The sequence below is a fragment of the Fukomys damarensis genome, unplaced genomic scaffold, assembly GCF_012274545.1.
Source record: "Fukomys damarensis isolate Sample0158 unplaced genomic scaffold, DMR_v1.0_HiC HiC_scaffold_18, whole genome shotgun sequence".
Lineage (NCBI taxonomy): Eukaryota > Metazoa > Chordata > Mammalia > Rodentia > Bathyergidae > Fukomys > Fukomys damarensis.
The window spans coordinates 50,312,040-50,331,828 of NW_022900930.1; the positions used below are offsets into that span (position 1 = coordinate 50,312,040).

The window sequence follows — 19,789 nt, forward strand, 5'->3', positions numbered from 1 at the left end:
TATAATATTAAGGGCAAAGAAATGGCCAAGGCAAACTCCAACTTGATGAGTCTGCTTTTATTTGCATAATTTTTACATACCATACTGTAATGTATTACAGAATATGAAACTACAGCACTGTACCGTGCAGTGCATGCAGCAAAAATTACAGCACTGTATAAACAAAGTACACTGTACAAAAAAGACACCAAGGCTCTCTAAACCAGATACAAAGAACTGTACAAAAAGAAGATCGGTTGTAAGTCCGGACAGTCATTAAACGGAGACGTCCTTAAACGCTGAATGTCTGCCTAGACCATTGTCCCTTTTTCCTCCCTAGCCTATAGCCATTTCCAGTCCCTCATTCTGACCTGTCCAGTTCCCGAATGATTTGTTTCCCAGGAGGGTCTCAGATGCCCCCAGGTTTTTGGGAAGAGGCAGAAAGGTTAAAATACAAGAGCAGCTCTGTGTGTGTCCTGAGCCAGGCCCGGCAAGCAGCCGCTGGTGCTGGAGCGCACAGAACCACACTCTCCGGTTTGCCGCCGGCTGCTGGACAGGGGCGTGCCCACTGTGGACAGACACTGGGTGACACAGCAGGAAGCTGCGTGCTGTCATCGCTGTGATATTACAGGAATCGCAGCCATGGCTCGGCACTTTATAAGGCTGTGCCAGCGCCCTGAGCGGTGCATTTGCTGTGACGCTCAGCTGCCGGCTATGAGGCTCCATCAGCTCCTGTTTGCGCTGCTCTTCCTGTTCGTGGTGCCTGCTCCAGGTGAGACGGCTGGGGAGTGATAGACGGCGGAGAGGGTTGTCGGGTGGTGCACCTCCTCGCAGTTCAATGCTTTTGTGTGTGTGTGTGTGGCGATGGGATCGAACTCAGAAGCTTGTGTTTGCGAGACAGGTGGCAGAACCACTGAGCCCAGTCCCCGGCCCCTGTCCCTGTCCTTTCTTTGGGAGTTTAGAGGAAACGAAGCCAAGGGTGGACCGCACTGCAAGGGCTTCTCTGTGTCCTGCTCCGGTCTGCTGTGGATGCAGATGGGGCTGTGGGTGGGCGGGGGCGCCTGGTAAAGCTGCCGTCACTTTATTTACTTTTCTTCCTGACGAGAATCCTCAATCACCTTCAGGTGGGTTTCTTGGCCCTTTCTGTCCCATTCTAAATATCTCACAAAAGCTGTCTCTTCACTTACCTGTTCATGGGACAACTAAGAAAGACATGAAAAAAGCGATACGGAATTTTAATTCCGACAGGACAGACTGATTCGTCCTGATAACAGAGGCACAGGTCCATTTTCCTAAGTTTAGTGGTTAGCTGGGCTTGGCAGGACCACTCGAGAGGCCCCAGGATCCCTGGCTTTCCAGGTCCCGTGGTGCACAACTGAGCTGTACCGAGACCGAGCCTCAAGGCTGCTCACAGTACCTTGACTGTTTTCTTGATTTTTTTTTTTTTTTACCAAAGAAGAAAGTAGCAGATACAATTATAAAAGAAACACCATACACGAGTTATTCGAGGAGTTTCAAAGCCCGTGTACTATTTCCAAAATGTCCTCATGTGTCGCTTTCTCCCTGCAGGTGAAGGAGGGCTCATAAACGCAGTGCAGAGATACTTTTGCAGAGTGAGAGGCGGCCGCTGCGCTGCGCTGACCTGCCTTCCCCGGGAGACCCAGATAGGCCACTGCTCCCTCAAGGGCCGGAAATGCTGCCGAAGAAAGAAATAAATGCTCTGGAAACACGACGGACATGTACAGTGGGGAGATGCTTTCTTAAGGTGTATAAAATAAAAGTGAATTAAATATTTTTTTCAAGAAAATAAAAACTTAGTTAAAAAAAGAAATCCTGGCTCTTGTGGTAGCTGTTACCGAAAAGACTCCACGAATTACTCCCCTTCTGGTCAGAGGAAGCAGAATCTCTCTGGGAATCTGCACAGTGCCTGGGCTCATCTTGCAAAGGTTGCCAGGATCCGTCTCATCTTTGTAACTTCTCACCAGCCTCCTGTTCTCCTGAAACACTCCTCTGCCTCCTGTTACTGTGCCCTTGCTCCTTCTGAGGCCTTCAGCTCTTCAGATCTATCTCCAGGACTTCAGCGCACCCCTCAGGGCCTCGCAAATCCTTCTGAACTCTTCACTCCTCGGAGAAATGGATCCTGATTCTGCCTCAAACACCCACTTGGCGTGTCCCTCTCCTGTGCTTCTGCTCTGTTGGTCTCACAGTTGCCGTACACTCAGCCCTCCCGTTTTGTCTCTAATATTTAACCTACCCCCACCCGGGGCTGTCTCAGAGTCTCCTCCTGAGACACAGCTGGTTTTCCAGGATGAGCCGCCCTCCCTCTGATGTGGTTTCCACTTGAGTCCTCCACCCCAGATCTCGCTTGGTCTCCGCACACTGCCAATCTCCACATCTGGCTGCAGGAGGCTGACGAGCAAGGACCTTGCCTTGTCGCCTGTGTGCTGCTCCGCAGGCGCTTGCCGGCCGGAGCGTTCCGCATCTGTGCGCACGCCGGTCAGCTGGGCAGTGGGGTGGGGTCTGTGCTCTCTGACACCAGGCCTCGGGCAAAGGGACACGGACGAAAGGCAGCGTAACTGAGCTCGCAGGAAGAAGACAGCGAAGAACCCCACATAAGAGCTGCACCTCATCTCCCATCACCAAAGTTTACTGCTCAGGGAACTGCCCTCCCACGGGGCCTAGGGACGGAACTAGGTGGAAGATGTGAAATGGTTGCTTTCACTCATCAGGCAACAGTGCAAGACCGGGGCTGCAGAGAGAAGGGAGGAAAAGCAGCTAGGCTTATGACTGCCCCTGCCCACGGCCAAGGCACAGGGAGCAGAATTCACACAACCAGCAATGCCGCAGAGGGGAAGGGATGGAGACCAGACAGCAGGGGCCACCAGGTTCACAGGACAGAATTCCTGGGACAGGGGCAGCGTGGGAGGAGCAGAGCTACTGAGGACCTTGGGGTTGGGAGCAGGCATCGATCTTGGCCTCAGTGCTGAGCTAGTGCACGTAGGGTAAGATGACATCATAAGGCGGGAGAGAAACAAAACCCCAGAAGAGGTTGGAAGTCAGGTGCAGGAGCACAGACAGGCTGAGCGTGCATCCCCACCAGCAAAACAAAGCCCTCACTCTTTGGAAAGGAAGCACATCAGCAACGCTGCCACTGGGGTCCATGGAAAACTGTCTGCAGCACTCTACCGAGGCTTTGCAAATCTTTCTTCAAAGGATCAAAGTGGCCTGCACAAAACTTGAATGTGAACTGGAATAAAGCCTGTCTTTCTCTGAGGGAAAATCCATCACATGCTAAATTAGGCTTTTTGGGGAACTAAATCCAATCAAAGCCTATCACAGGGGGAGAAGCAGGGAATGTGGTGATAATCAGGAGAAAAGTCACACAGTAAAACAGACCTGGTGTTGGGAGACACTAGAGTTAGCCAAAAGGGATACAAAGGAGCAATCACCAGCTTTATAAATTGTCCAAGGCTGAAAGGAAAAACTGTTCACAGTGAGGAGAGAGATGAAAGATACAAAGAATGAAATGAGACTTTTGGGTATGAAAAATAAATGCTGAATTGTATTCATAGTGTATGACATGAAAGGAGAACAGATCTACAAGCCTCCATCTGTGTCAGTACTCCAAAAACAGAACAAATAAGGCAAAGAGAGACAAAAAGGACTAACATAAACCCACAGTGACAGAAACCTCAATCAGTGTCACGTGTGTGTGTGTGTGTGTGTAAGTGAGAAAGTCGTGGGAGGGAGAAACAGCAGAGGAAACAATGGTGATTTGTTTTCCAAATTTGATGAGGCTCTAAACACACACATTTAGGATCTGAAGTAATCCAACAGAATAGACTCAAAACCACATCGAACCTATCAGTGATACAAAGAAACACGCCCAAAACAGGCCGGGAAAAGACACATCCCACAGAGAACGGAAGGGAGAACAGAGCAAGCTGTGCAGCGTCTACGTGAGCCGCTGCGAGGACCTGAAATTCCATACCCACAAAACTGCATTTCAGAAGTGATGGGAACAACGTTTTCTGACAATAACAACGAGGAAAACTAAAGGAATTCCTCACCAGCACTGAAACATTCTGGCAATAAGAAAAACTATTCATGAGAGTTCGGCTCTGCAGGCCAGAATGGAGCTCGCTGTCCACATTCCGCAGAGGCAGAGAAGTCAGGCCAGGAAAAGCCAAGGCCCAGTGCAGGCCGCCTACGAGCCCCACTGTGTTCATCGACCGTGAGGATGAGGGAGGGCAAAGATGAGAAGACTAAGTCAGGAATTGGTGCACATGCATAGGGGCCACAGAATGGACTGTATCAGCCATCAGAGTGTAGATCAAAGCAGGCTTCAGGACAAAGAATACTACCAGGGATAGCAGGGGGTTATGTTTCCTAATGGAAAATGCTTAAGTCACCAAGAACACAAATCAGTACTAAGCCTGTGTGTGCCTACTAACAGAATTTCAAACTTCTAAAAGAAAAACAGTAAAAATGAGAGAATGGAAAAATTGATGACTACAAGTGGATACTCAGCACTCTGTCATAGTCACGAATAGAATGATCAGACAAAAACCAGAGAACTTAAGGATGACTTGGACACCAGTACCACTCAATGGGACCTTTTGAAATTTATAGAGTACTCCACCCAGAATGGTGGAATGCATTACTGTGTCACTCAGCACAGTCCTTACTATAAGGCAAGTTTCAAAGCACCCCAAACAATTTAAAACCACACAGAATATACTATCTAGTCACAGTGGGATTTACAACATATTGATAGAAAGACATCTTGAAAAAATTCCCAATTATTTAGAAGTCAGCTTGCTTTTAATTGTTCAAGAATAAATCACAGGAGAAATCAGAAAATATTTTGAAGTGATCAAAAAGGGAAACAGGATTGCCAAATTTATAGCAATACAGCTACAACCGTGCTGAGAGGAAATTTTATAGCAACAGATATTTCTATAATACAAAATAGGAAAATACAAAATGCTAGAAACTAGAAAAAAAGTTAAAGTAAATAGACAAGATAGAAGCAAATAAATAAAATAGGCACCAATAAAGTTTTTAAAAATAAAAGCTGATTTTGAGAGGATCTATAAAAACTTTATAGCTCTCACGGGGTTCACTAAGGAGAAAAATATAATTCTCAGATACTGGCTTCCGGCAAGCAGACGGTGCCTTGGGCAAGGAACTACCACAAGGTGGCAGTCGTGAGCAGCCACGTCCCTGTCCCTTACAAAGTCACCCATGTTCTAGATCCTGCAGTTTTCTGGAGGCCAGGAAGGATGGCAGCAGCACCAGAGGAGGCTGGCGTTTGCGGAGTGGTGCTCCAGCTCTGAGGTGGGGGAATAGAGGGGCAAAGTCATCACAACATGGCTGCAGAAGGGAAGACAGTAAGGAGAACTTGGAAGACAGGCTGGTTTCCTTGGTGATAACCTAGCTGCCACTTGACCTTGAGATGACCTTGGACGGGTCTCAGCGCTTGGAGGAGCACCCCTCCCCGCCCCCGGTGAAACTGGACCGCTCTTCCTGGAAGTTTGCAGATGAATAATATCACATATAACAGCAGCCGTGAGAGGGCTGGCTAGTGAATTTGCAAAGCTAAAATCAGTGTTAGAGGCAGTGAGAGATAAGCTTTTTCTTAAAAAAAAAAATATACATATATATAATTTATAAAATGTAAAAAGGATAACAGTTATAGAAAAATAACATAAGCTTTCAAATGGTAAAAGGATACATTTGGTGTCATAATTTTAGCAGACTAAATAATACTTTAGTAATAGGATTGCAAATTCATCTGTTACATCACCAACATCTACAATTGGAGAGGCATTTTTGTTTTTTTTTACAAAGATCCGCTGATGCCCTGGTCAGAGGTAAAGAGTACTTTACAAGAAGTGTTGTTGTCAAGATAATTTTGAAACATAAATCGTAATGTAGCCAGAGTTCGAAATTTTCTGTGAAGAAATTATTAAAAGATTTAACTGTTTAAAGATCAGTTTCATGTAACACCAAATTGAATTTTAAATTGTTACTTATACAGTGGAATTTCGACATTTCTTCTGCTGTTTCCAGAAAAATGTGGAGGCCTAGTAAAAGCGAAAATTCCTTCATGATTTGTTGACACAAAACTCCTATCGGCGCATTCAATGGCTGTGGCTTCGGTAAGAGACAAAATGTAATTTTAAAGTCGCCCTTGACTATCCGAAGCTCATGTGGGAGCAGCACTTCGCTGCTGCACGCTGCTGTCCATGTTTCATTTCCACGCTGAGCCCCCCGGGGGAGCCCCAGGGACCTCTCAGGCACTCCCTGCCTGGCTCAGCGGCCCGTACTTGGCCTGCGCATTTCCTGGCATTTTGTTGCCTGAGCACTGGGGCTGTCCTGGAGCTCAGCCCAGGCACGAATGAGGGTTCTGGGGCTGTTCTGGAGAGGGAAAGGTGTGGGGTCCCAGGCCTTCTCCTCCTCTCCCTGCAGGCTTCAGGTCACTGTCGTTGCTCCAGCAGCCATCCCTGCCAGTAGCCTTTTCCCGCTACCCAGGTGGGTGCTCCAGGCAGCCAGGCCAGCCTCCCCAGGCCCTGGGCCTGTAGAAGGGGACCTGGCTCTGCTCCCTCCCCGGTCTCTGCTTGAGAAGATCACCAGCTATCAGTCGTGAGGGTCCTGTGCGTCACCTTCACCCTATTCTTGGTGTTCCTGCTCACGCTTCCAGGACAGCTAGGGGATAAGACTGTTCACCATGGAGACGAGGGAGAATCTCTCCCTCCCTCCTCCTCCTCCTCTCTCTCCTCCCTCTCCCTCATTCCCTCTCCTATCTTCTCCAAGTCTCAGTCACATTTTTCTTCCTCGTCCTTCTCCCTCTGTCTTCTCCACGTCCCACTCTGCCTTCTTCTGCATTATCAGCTCTGCTCTCCCTCCTTTGTCTCTCTCTCTCCCGCTGTCATCTGAGCATATTTTTAGACTGAATCTGTTGCACTTCATAGAAGCACACACCACTTCCTACAACTCAAAACTGCCTCTCGGCCAAGCTGCAGGCCTTACTCCTGCCTCTTCCTTCTCCTCCTCCAAGGCAGCGCTCTGGCTAAAATCTGCAGTGACTGTCTTTCTTTCTTTTTGTGTATATATTTTTTTAAAATTTTAAAATTGAGTTTATTGGTACATTTTAGGGATACAGTACAGTTACATTCATTACTGGGATCTTGTACCTTTACACAACAGGTCTTGGCTCTCATTTTTTCCCCTTGTCCCTGTCCTCCCTTCACCCCCTCCTCTCCTCCCCATTTACAAACACTTTATTTCCATCTTTTCATTTTCTCACATTTTTTTCTTTTCTCTTATTACCCTTCCCCAACCCATCCCACCTTCCCTACACCTTTAGCTCCTTTCTTCCCATTTCACAATGTCAGTTATCTCATTAGGATCTTATGTATTATTACAGTTTATTCACACCAGAGAAACTATTTGGGATTTACACTTGTGTGACTTATTTATTTCACTTAGGAGTATATCCTCAATATGTATTCATTTTCCTGTGAATGAATCTAATTTCTTGTTCTTTATGGCTGAGTAATATTCCATTTTATAGAAAAACCACATCATCTTTATCCAGTTTCCAACTGGTGGGCAAATGGGCTGTTTCCAAGTTTTAGCTATTACAAACTGTGCTGCTATAAACATGGGTGTGCATACATCACTGTGATATGATTCTTTTAGTTCTTTTGGAAAGATACCCAGCACGGGGATGGCTGGGTCAAATGGAACCTCTAGTTCCAGCTTTTTGTGTATATTTTAAATAAAAGCTGGAAATTTTAGTTCTACCTAGACGAAGAAGTGCAGAGTATGATCTTATAATCCCCAAAGGGCCGGGTCTTGGTTCCTGAGAGAATCCCAGAGCACAGTCAGGCCCAGCCTAGACTTGGGAACAGGCTTGTCCCTTGGACTTTGCAGAGGTCGTCCCGTGGACACACGTGACGCAGAGCTCTCCTGGTCTCACTGCGCGGGCGGCTTCCCTGACTGCAGGTCTGAACTTTATCTAATCCTTGACATTACAGAGATAGAATTAAAGGAATGAGTAAGTGGAAGAGGAAGAGGAAGGGAGGATGGGGTGGAGAGAGACAGAAGGAAGATGCGAGGCTGCAGCCTGAGATCATGAATCAGATGAACTTACGTGGGAGAAGCCTCCTTTTGTCAGCTTCACCTGTGGCCTCAGTGTTCCGAGGCTGGCAGAGACACCGGAAACTGCATGGTGCCAACACTTAGAACAACACCAGCAATGGAGCAAGACAAATGGGGGTGGGGATGCAAGAAGGAGCCATGCCACTAACCACACACGACGTATGAGAAACGGTTTATTAAGGGTTTTCGTAAGTGAGTTACACACACACTAAATTCTCATGAAACAACTTCTTTGTTTGGAGCTGCATTCTTTTTGTTCCCGCCCCAGGTCAGATAACTGATGAATGAAATGAGCAGGAAAACAAAAAGTTAACATCAGTCACTGCTGACCATTTCAATGTTGCAACTGCTGGCCTGTGCATCCAGGAGTGGGGCCACGGACAGGTAACTTCCTCTGGTCAGGCGGCCTTGGAGAGCTCCTGTCTCACCTGAGCTACATGGCATGGATCAGAGCCTTCACACCCTGATTCTAAGAGAACAAATACCTCCTGCAAAGTAGCAACGTCAGGCTATGTCGATAATTGGGTACAAATAATCCTTGAGTCATGTTGCTTTGTGCTGGCGGAACAAACTCCAGACTTGATAATGAAACATACTAGTGTAAACATAAGGCCAAACTGCATGGGGTTGTGTCTTTTCTGAAATGGTGTTTCAGGTATTCAACTCGGTTACCTTTGCTTTTTATGTTTTTCTTTTAGATTCTACTAAAGCTGTAAGTGATCCTTTCACTTGCTACAGAAAGGGAGGTTCATGCACATTCGAGTGTGGCAGACACCAGGCACAGATCAGCTCCTGTGGCCTGCCTCTAACCAAGTGCTGTAGATAACAGTGAAGAAGCCAAGAGCCCTCCTTGACCGATGTGGAACCAGAATCTTCACCCTGAATAACAACCTGTAAAACCAAATCAGATTAAACCGTTTTGCTGAAAACAAAACAAAAATATCTTGCCTTTTAGTAACTGTGGTGGTCTTGCAGTTTGAGACACACAGACCAGTATCTGAATCCAGGGGTCAGCTCTAATCTCTCCACACGGTGACCGGGGCCACCATGGCTGGCCTTCAGTGTGCTTCTGAGTTTATGAGCATTGGTCCCCTTTGCCCCTAGATCTTCTTCTGATAGTCTAGGTGCTTTCCCAATACACGGATTGCTCTCTTTCCATTCCATCCTCCTTGCACCTGCCCTGTGCAGGCTGCTTCCTCCTCAGCCCCAGCTCCAAGTCCCCCCCACCACCCAGAGCCAGAGGCTGCCACCTCTCCATCCTCTGTGTTTCACAACTGCTCATTTTCCTGTAAGCACTGCTTCTTGCTCAGTGACACCTTGTTCACAGGCGGGTGGATAGTAGTCCTCTCCTTGGACAGAAGCTCTCAATGGGTACTGAGCTTTTTATTCCTTCGTGCACTCACCATTCAGTGGAGACCTTAGCTCAATGATTATTTCAAATGGAATGACAAAGCTGAGTTGTACCAAGTTTTCCTTAAATTTCATTATAATATGTATAAGCTAATGATGTGTGTCCCAGGTACTTTTTGTATGACTGAGACAAAATACTCAACACCCAAGGCTAAAGGAGGAAAGGCTTATTCCAGCTCAGTTGTAGAGATTTCAGTCCATAGTTGGCATAGTAAATGGGCATCACATTCTGCAGCATGGCAGGAAGAAGGCAGTGAGCAGCAAGCAGCAGCCACAGCCTGTCTTCTTTCTGTCCTTTTATAGTCCATCCAAGCTACAAGCTAGTGATTATTGCCAGTCATGCCCACTGTGGGGCATCCACTGTCCACACCCTAAATCTCAACATCATACCCTTAATCCACATTTACACAACCTAAATACAGCCACCTCCGAAAAGCCCCACTTAATAGAACATAAGGCTTTAGGGGAACATGTAGATAGAAGTGGTAACATTCTTCCCAAAGGATTCACGTGCATCCCTTTATACAAAAGTCATTTACTCCAATTGTAAGTGTTGCCAAAATCCTAAGAGTTTCAGCATTGCTGAAAAGTCCAAGTCCAAAGTCTCCTCTGAGATTTAAGGCCAACTTAGCTGTGAGCCCCTGTAATGAAAAGGAAGTGACTTTCAACATACAATGGCAAAAGATAAACATTTCCATTCTAAAAGATACAAACGGAAACAGAAAGGAATGGAACCAAAGCAAGTACAGAGTCTGCGTCCAGCACCTGGAGTAATCTGTTACTCTAGAGCATGGGCTTCCTCCTCTGCATTGCTGGCCTCTCTCACAGGCTGGCTCCCCTCACAGCCTGCAGGTTTCTGCAAAGGTTTTGAGTTTCTGGCTTGCCTAACTCCCGAGGGTCTTTGCTACCCCTTTCCCTCACTCTCACGGCTTCATGAGTGCCCTAGGGGTAGATGCCAGGCTTCTTGGCTTTCCTTTGAAATATGGACGGAAGCCGCGAGGACCCACAACGGTTTCATTCTGTGTGCCTGCACAATGCTGTGGATGGCTAGATGGGTGTCAGCCGAAGCAGTGCCTTGCACCCCTGACTGTGGCAGGAGCAGCCACTGCGAGCTGTGTGGCCAAACTCAGGACTATGCTCCAGTAGGCAGCCCCGAAGGAGCAGAACACCTGGGCTACCTTCTGAAAGCGATGTCTTTCAAACGTTTTCCCCTTTTCCACACCTGAAATTGTGAAGTAGGGAGACTAATTCCTGAGTCTCAACAGTGGACAATAGATAAGTAGTCATGATGACTACCTCTTTGGTTCTTATTCTCTAGGGAGATTGTAGAACACTCTTAGGGAGAAACTGCTCCTTTCTTGGAACCATTCGGTTGTAGTCATCTCTCCTTTTGCTGTGACAAAATAACTGACATTCAAACTAAAGAAGAAACAAGTTATTCTGGCTCTTGGGCAGTGGGCTCAGTCCATACTCTGTGGCTCCACGTTATTAGACATGTGGCAGAGGAGCGTGGCAGGGAAAGCCTCTTACCTTATGTCATAGAGCAAGAACACAGAGGTGGGGCCTGAGACAAGAATCCGCCCTTCCAGCTCACACCGCTGTGACAGAACTCAGAAAGGTCCCACAGCTTACAGGGTGTCCACTCACTGCACTCCCCAGTGGATGGATCCACTGACAAGTATGGCACCCCCTTTGGCCCCCAAACACCCCAACACCTCCCAAACACATAAGACTTTATTTACACTTTTAGTTTTTCACACCAGAAAGACTAGTTAGTATTTTCACATGTGTGTCCTATTAATTTCACTTAAGAGTATGGCCTCAATATGCATCCACTTAGCTATAAATATCTCTACTTTCTTGTTCTTTACTGCTGAGTAATACCCCATTTTATTGAAACACAACAAACAAACAAACAAACAAACAAAAACATATCTTCTTGATCTAGTCTCCAGTCCATGGGCAGTTGGGCTGTCTCCAATTTTAGCTGTTACAAACTGTGCCTCTATAAACATGGGTGAGCATCTATCCCTGTGGTCTGATTCTTTTAATTCTTTTGAAAAGATACCCAGCAGAGGAATAGCTGGGTCAAATGGGACTGCTAACCCTAGTTGTTTGAGGTATCTCCATACTGATTTCCACAGTGCTTGCACCAGTGTCTGCACTCCCACCAACAATGGAGAAGGGTTCCTTTCTCCCCAGAACTCCGCCAGCATTTGCTAATGGTTGATTTCTTGAGAGCAGCCATTCTGCTCAGGTGCGATGGAATCTGTGTCATTTTCATCTGCATCTCTTGAATGACCAGTGATTTTTGCTAATTTTTTCATATGTTTATTTGCTGCTTTTAATTTTTTTTTCTGAAACATGTTGGTTCATTTCAGATGCCCATTTTTTAATTGGGTCTTTATATTGGGGAGATCTGATTTTTTTAAGTTCTTTATATATTAAAGATGGTAGACCTTTGTCCGAGGAACAACTGGTAAGAATTTTTTCCCACATTGTAGGGTGTCTTTTAGCTCTGCTTGTGATTTCTGGCAGTGAAGAAACTTTTATTTAGATTACATTTTAAATCCAAACTATAAGCGTCTGACCATGGTCCCCAAAGTCTCACACCTATTTCATTACTCAAAATGCATTTGGTCCCTGACTAAGAGTTGTTCAATCTTAACGGTCACAGCATCATTGAAAAAAACCAAAAATCTCTTCCATCCTATAACCTTTCCAAGCCTCTGAAGGCATGAAACTTTTGTGGAACATTTGAATCTAACTCGTACCTTTCTCTCACGTGAACTCGGCAAATGCCCTGAGATCAAGGCAGGATTAAAAGTGCACAAACAAAAGCTCTGTTGGTGGTTCTCTGGGGTCGCAATAGGAGTGGGGAAGAAACTCACACTTTTGTGGGGGAGGATTTTCAAATGACAGCATATTATTTTCATAACTGTAAGCATATGAGTCATTAAAAATAGATGAGGAAATATTACTGCAAAAGATGAGAAAGAAGAGATCTAACTTAGTTCAATGTTTGAAATCTAATGAAGGCTCTACCCAAGTAGAGCCTTAAGATCCCTTGCTAAGATGGCTTGCTGTAATAAACAGAGACAGAACAGTCTGATTCTATGTGTGGCTTTAGATTTAAAATGGACCTGTGGGGAGGGGAACGGCAGTGAAGAAGGGTCTACTTGGAAGAAAGCAGAAATGTCAACATTGACATACACTAAATTATACTGACAATCACTTAGTCTACCTCTGTGAGTTATACTCTGGATTTTATAGCAATTTTCCCTTATTCTTGAGCAATATATGCTCACCTATGTTTATAGTGGCTCAGTTTGTAATAGCTAAAATTTGGAAGCAGCCCAATTGCCCATCGATTGGAGACTCGATAAAGACGATGTATTTTTTTTTAACAAAATGGAGTACTACTCAGCCATAAAGAATGAGAAACTAGAGAGATTTATAGTTAAGTTGATGCACATTGAGGCCATTCTCTAAGTGAAATTAGTAGGACATACGTGTAAATATCGAAGCATTTTTCTGGTGTGAAAAAGTAAAAGTGTGAATAAGGACTAAAATGTATAATTGATATTGTGTAATAGGAAGAAAATTCTAAAAGAGTAGCAGAAGTGGGAGGTGTAGGGAAAAGGAAAAAGGGGAAATGGGTGAAAAGGAAAAGCATGGAAATGTCTTTGTAAACGGGGAAGGGTGGAGGGTCTGAAGGGAGGGCTGGGGAATGGGGAAAAAGAAGAACCAGATAAGTCACGTAAGGGTACAAGATCCCAATGATGAATGTCACTGCACTGTATACCTAAAATGTACCAATGAACTTAATAAAGATAAAAAAATAAATACTGCTATCATTAGAGTGCGTGTCCTGATGTATAGTGCCTTCATACCGAAGTCCCCTGAGAGCCATGTGCTAGATTGAATTTATCTTTATCTTAAGGTGCTGTTGGGCAGTGACAGAGGTGTTGGAGGAGGGGCCTTGCTGGGAGAAGCTCTGTCATTAGGCGTGAGCCACGGGAGGGGACACTGAGGCACTCACTTATCTCCTTTCTCACTTTATTTCCGTTCTCTGTCTTTTCTTCCCATCACCATGAGGCGAGCAGCTCTGCCTACTTTGTTCTCCCCAATGCAGTGTTCTGCCTCCCATCGGTCTCAAAAGCAATAAGGTCAATCAAAAACAGACTAAAAAAGCTAAGAAACCTTTTCCCAATGTGAGTTGATTCCCTCGAGTATTTTGTCACAGTGATAGCAAGCTTAGTAACACATGATGTTAGCTTACTTCAAAATAACAGATCTTACAGAGGCTTGTTTCGCATTCAGTTTTTCGTAGATTTCCTGGAATGACTGCTGTTAGAGTCAAGAGTGAGTGTATGTCCTTGTCACCTTGGGCCTCCTCGGGAACTGGGAAACAGTCCTGATGAGGGGAGGTGCCCTGGTGACTTTGGCTCTCAAGTCATGGGACTTCCTCCTTCCCTTCTGGGAGCACCCCAATCATTCCCTTCTGCTCCTCACTCCATCAGAAACTTCCTCTTTGAATCCCAAAGCCATTACCAGTCGTAATGATGCAGCGTGATCACCAGCCTATCTAGGACATATCTGAGACTGGACAGTAGAATAGTGGTAACCAGAGCTCACGAGGGCATCAGAGGGCCGGAAGGAAATAGAAATCCTAGCATTCCATGGCACACTACAGTTACTACAGTGAACAGTGGCTCATTGTGTATTTCAAAATAGCTCAGAGACGAGATTTGGGATACTCCCAAATGAACACACGATGAGACTAATTTGATCATTGCATATAGTATGTGTGATTGAAACACCACACTACATTACCTAAGAGTATGCAATTACTATGCTTCAACTTCTTACAAAGAAATCTCTGAGGGCTGGGGTTTAGCTCAGTGGCACCATGCCTGCCTCCCAAATGCAAGGTCCTGAGTTTGATCCCCAGTACAAAAAATAAAAGTCTCTGACTAGCAGAAAACCACGGGCCTCTAACACATGGCCACTGTAAATGAAAAGCGTCTCCTGCTTGTGCATGCTCCCAGGAATTTGCTCAGACCTCCCTCGTAGTTCTAATAAGAAATGAGGATCTGTTAAAGGTTTCTGCCTATGCGCTTCTCTCTGTAAACTTCATTCATAGGAAAGAGTGTCAAACCTCTTAGCTCCCCTCTAAAAGCCTCACCTCTGAGCTCCTGCACAAGCCCCGTCCTTTGCCGTGGCCAGCGATGGCTTCTCGGTGTTGCAGAGGAACAAGAGCTTTCTGAGGGGCCCCAGGGGACTTGCACAGCACTGAGCTACAGAAACGGTACCAACGAAAGAATCTCTTCTGCGCGCAAGGCCTGGAAACCCCACTTCGGGTTGGGCAACAACATCCAAAGGACAAACAAGATTATTGTCATCATTGACATCAACAGAAATTGCAGAACCTTGGACTGGGATATTGGGAAGGTTCCTGGAGCTCACCACGGCCAGACTGAAAGATTAATCACTCACTCACATTGCCCTGTGTGAACCCAGGGAGACTGCTGCGCTCGGTGGTGTCTTCGCAGTGTATTTCTTTGTGGAAGGAAATGAAACGCCCATCTGACCCGGGGCCCATCCATGGGGTAGTTGGTGAATTTTTAAATCTTTTCCATGAATTTTACCATCTCGTGACAAGCTGGGGAGATGAACCCTGACTCTCTGTGTATCCTTGTGGCCAGGACCAATCCCACTTTGGAAATCAGAAAGTCAGCCTGCCCAGCTTAGGCCCAGACATTAATACTCACAGGCATGGGAAGAAGAGTTTGAAACGGTTCCTGGACTCTCAAAAATAGCAGAAAACTGGCAGAAGGGAGCTCCCCAGAGCAAAAAGTGAGCTGAATGTGTCCCACCCTAAATCTATGTCCCCAAGAGCCGGCTCACCCCTTCTCCAAATCCTGCAGCAGCAAGGAAGGAAAAAAACTCCTCCTTCCAGGCTGGAGATAATTTTCATATTGGTGACTAGCCTTGTTTGTTCTCATTGGGATTTCCCCCGACACGCCCAGCAAGGAGGCCTCCAGTACAGAAATCCACTTTGGCTCCTGCACCTTTATGAGGCTGAGCTCTTCCCTCCCTCCCCAGCCCCTGCTTCAGAAGTCCCTTGCCTGCCATCAGCATGAGGATCCTTCCTTTCCTCTTCTCCGTTCTCCTAGTACTCTTCCTGACATTACCAGGTGGGGCAAGCAGTAAACAGCTCAAAATCCACAATGGAGCTGAGTCAGGGCTTCTCTGTTGTCTCCCTCTCTCTCTCTCTCTCCCTCTCTCTCTCCGCACCCCTAAAGCACAATCACCGTATACACAGGGTCCAGGAATTTTAAACACTCTGTTTGCGAGACTCTTCTTTATACTTCAACATAACATGTAGTATTTCCAAAAGCGATACATCAGGTGTAAGTGGGAAACCACCCATGACCCCTGACCCCAGGTAGTTGTCTTCGGTTCATTCTGTGGCCCAGATTCTCAGATCTTTCTCACTGCAATCCCCTTGCCTTCATTTCTCTACTTCTGCTTCCTCTGGGCTGGATTCATTCCTACTCGTCATTCATACTGGATCCATTCATTTCCATCTAATAAATGCACATGCACCTGCCCTGTCTAAGTCTCTCTCTCTCTCTCTCTCTCTCTCCCTCTCTCTCTCTCCCTCTCCCTCTCTCTCCCTCTCCCCCGCCCTCTCTAATCAGTGTCTTTCCCTTTTGCTTTCTCTGTGTCTTCCTTTCTGTCTCCACCCGCTCCTCCCATCTCTCACTGTGTAGAGCTGTCACCTCTCATCCCCTCTCTCTCTTCCTTTCTCTCCCCCTTCTCCCCTTCCTTCCTCTACACTCTCTCAGCGCATTTTAGACCAGTTGGATTACATGGATTGCATGATAGAACTGATCCCCATTTCTAAAAACTTGAAAGTTGTTTAAGAATCTTGGTGTTCTTTTTATGGCAGAGTAGTTCCCCTCTCTGTACAAATACCGTGCTTGCCTTTTCCACCCTTCTGTCGGTGGACACATACCCTCTGTCTGCAATGTAGCCGTTAGAAATTGCGCTGCTGTACACTCGAGTGTCCATGTAACCCTGGAATACGATGATTTTAACTCTTTGGGGAAGATTCCTAGAAGGGGGATATTTTAATATTGATGCTAATTTGTTTCATTTTTACTACCAGTTTCTCTTAGTTCATCGAGAGGAAATTTTTGTGCTATTATCTTCTGTTTCTTCTTTGTCAGAGAATCTTTTTAGTCTATGTCTCATAGCCTGAGTAACTACTTTGAAGATAACGATACACAGTGTAATGACTCTTGTTATTCTCTTATTACCTGGCTGTAAAATTTTGTGGGTTTTTTTTCCCATTAGAAATCTCAGTGTGGATTCACAGCCCCTTCTCAGCCAACCTGCAGCTTTTAGTTCGGTGTCCTCTCTGCCCCACATGCTAAAACTGCTCATTTGGGGTGAAATCTATGGTGACTTATTTTCTTTCTTTTTGTTCAGGGGTTTTTCTGATAAAAATGTTACTTTTATCCAAAGAAATGCAGAACATTACCCTCTAGAAATCTAAAGGCCACACACAGTGTCTGGTACCTCAGCAATTCCCGCAGATGAGCCAGCTCAGGGGACTCAGGAGCTCGCAGATCCTGGATGTTTTCCAGGTGGCCCTGGACATAACCCCTGCGGGCTGCCCTCCTCTGCACAGGGGCTTCCCAAACTGCACCTCCGAGCCTCAGTTCATCCTTCTTACCATGAGGACAGTGTAAGGAACAAGCAAAGGGAAAGAGCAGCATGGGTTTGAGGGAGTCGCAGAGAGAGGAGGAAAGCATGAGGCCAGGGCCTGAGATCATGAATCAGATGGAAATTCTACTGGACAAACCCGGTGCTGTCAGTTTTGTTCATAGGAACAAGGAGGCTTTTAAAATGTTTACAGTACACGATGCTTTCACTGCTTGCGGGGAGCTAGAACGTGTACATAGGGCCCATTAATGACTGTCCTTCCCTCTGTCCTCTTCCCTCATTTCCCGTCCACCCATCTCTCCATTTTGTTTTTCTGTTCTGATTTTGGTAAATGTTGGCAGAATGTTTGCACTCCTAGTCTGGGGTTGGTGCATGTACCTAACCCATCTTGATTTCTTTTCTCATCCCCTCTCTGTCCTACCTCCATCTCCCGATCCCCCTTTCACTTTGAGAAATATGTATCTCCCCACTCTTATCACCGATTTTCTGTCAGCCAGATAGTGTGGGAGAGGCTACTACCAAAGGAGAACCCTTCTACATTGTTGGGAAGGTAATCTAGTGCAAACAGTACCAGTGTAGAAAGCAATGTGAAGATTCTTCAAAAACCTGAAACTAGAAATTCCATCTGACTCAGCTATTCCCCTTCTAGGTATCTTTCCAAAGGCACTGAAGATATCACCTTATAGTAATACATGCATATTCATATTTATAGAAGCGTAGTTCTAATAGCCTATATGGAAGTGGCCTATGTGCCCATAAAAAAGAGGAATCGACAAAGAAAAGATGGTGTTTTCATGCTATGGAGTACTACTCTGCCATAAAGAGAGATAAACTTGAGCCATCTGAAGGAAAACGGATTCACCTCGAGACCATGCCATTAAGTGAAGTAGATCAGGCACTCGTGCTTAAGTATCTCACAATTTCTCTTATATGAGAAGCCTAAAATATAAACAGAACAAACAGGTTTTGAGAAACACCATGGACCTTAGTGTGTACCAGTGTTTAGAACGACAGCAAATATAGAGGAAGAGGAAGAGAAGGAGAAGGATGAAGGAAGGAAGAGTGAGGTTACTACCAGAAATTACACACCAGAAACAATATTCAAGAAGTTTCGGTTGACTCTTAACTTTTTATTTCAACTGTAAAGTACCTGAGGCATCAAAAGCTCATTAAGTAACCCCGATGCTTCAGCTGTTTGTTTTTCTCCCATCTCAGTTTAGTGAACTAAATGTTGCAAAAAAGACATCTAAAACAGATTGCCTCTGGCTATTCTAGTGCTGAAACTTGGCTCGTATATGCAGACAAAAGTTAGGACCCTGCGAGGTGTCCTTCTCTGGTGCAGGCTGCCTTGCAGAGCTCCTGCCTGGAACAGATTGATCAGGGCCTTCATCTTTCTGGTTCTAGGAAAATGCACGTCCCCTGGAAAGGCAGCAGGGCCTGGCATTGCTGAGAATTGAATGCAAATCACCCTTGGATTGTGTTGTGTTCTCCTGGTGGAATAACACAGCTTTAACAGTGAAACCCACTAGGGTGTACAGAAGATCATGGTACAAGGATTTGTGCCTGCTCTGACATTGTATGTAAGGTGTAGAACGCAGTTACCTTTCTTTCTTTTTTATTTATTTACTTCCTTAGATTTTTCTGGAGCTGTAAACAATCTCGTCACTTGCTACAGAAATGGAGGTGCATGCACATTCAAATGTGGTCACCGTCAGAAGCTCATCGGCACCTGTGGCTTTCCTTTATCCAAATGCTGTAGATGATAGTGAAGAAGCCAAGACACCATCGTGGGAGATGTGGAGCCAGAAATTTGTCCCTGCGTGAAGACCTATGAAATTAAACCACTTTGCTGAAATCAAGGGATCATGCCTTTATAATTGAGGTGATCTTGAGGTTTCATTTGCGAAAACCCATATACGAAGTCTTTTCAGGCCCCTTTAAGCTCTATACAGGATAACCAGGGACACCATAGTTGCTCCTGGGGACTTCCCTGGTCTATGAGCCTCTTTCCCCTCTGTTCCTTCTAACTGTTCCAGGTATACTTAGTGCTGTCCTGCCACATGGCCTATGCTGGCCCCACTGCCTCCCTTTGCATAACCTTCCCTCTCCCAAGCTCTCCGCCAAGCCCCAAGGCCACTACTTCACAGAGCCCAGAAGAGGCAGACTCTGCATCCCCCATGCTTCAGAGCTGCTTGCTCATTTCTCTCTGGCCGCTGACCTTACTCACTGGTACCTTGTTCACATGTAGGTAGAATTAGAGCTCTCTTTGGTTGGAAACTCTCAATGGGTGTGGGCTTTGTCTTATTCTTACCTTAATTCACAGATGATTACAAATTGAATGACAAAGCTGAGTAGCATCAAGTTTTCTTAAGGTTGAAAACAGTGTGTGATAAGCTAGTGAAGTGGGAAAACATGCCCTTAAGGCAGACACTAACTAATGACAGCAATGAAAGTGGAGTCCAGAGAACTGGGAGCCAAGATCAAAGGTAACAGG

General features: G+C 45.7%; 1 protein-coding gene across 1 annotated transcript; it reads left to right on the top strand.

Moving 5' to 3' along the window:
* The first annotated feature begins 595 nt into the window (after positions 1-595).
* On the top strand, positions 596-1,744 carry Defb103b (defensin beta 103B). Its single transcript, XM_010622513.2, has 2 exons — positions 596-751; positions 1,549-1,744. The coding sequence occupies exons 1-2, from the start codon at positions 622-624 to the stop codon at positions 1,692-1,694; spliced, it is 276 nt and encodes a 91-aa protein (XP_010620815.1). The 5' UTR covers positions 596-621; the 3' UTR covers positions 1,695-1,744.
* Positions 1,745-19,789: the final 18,045 nt, after the last annotated feature.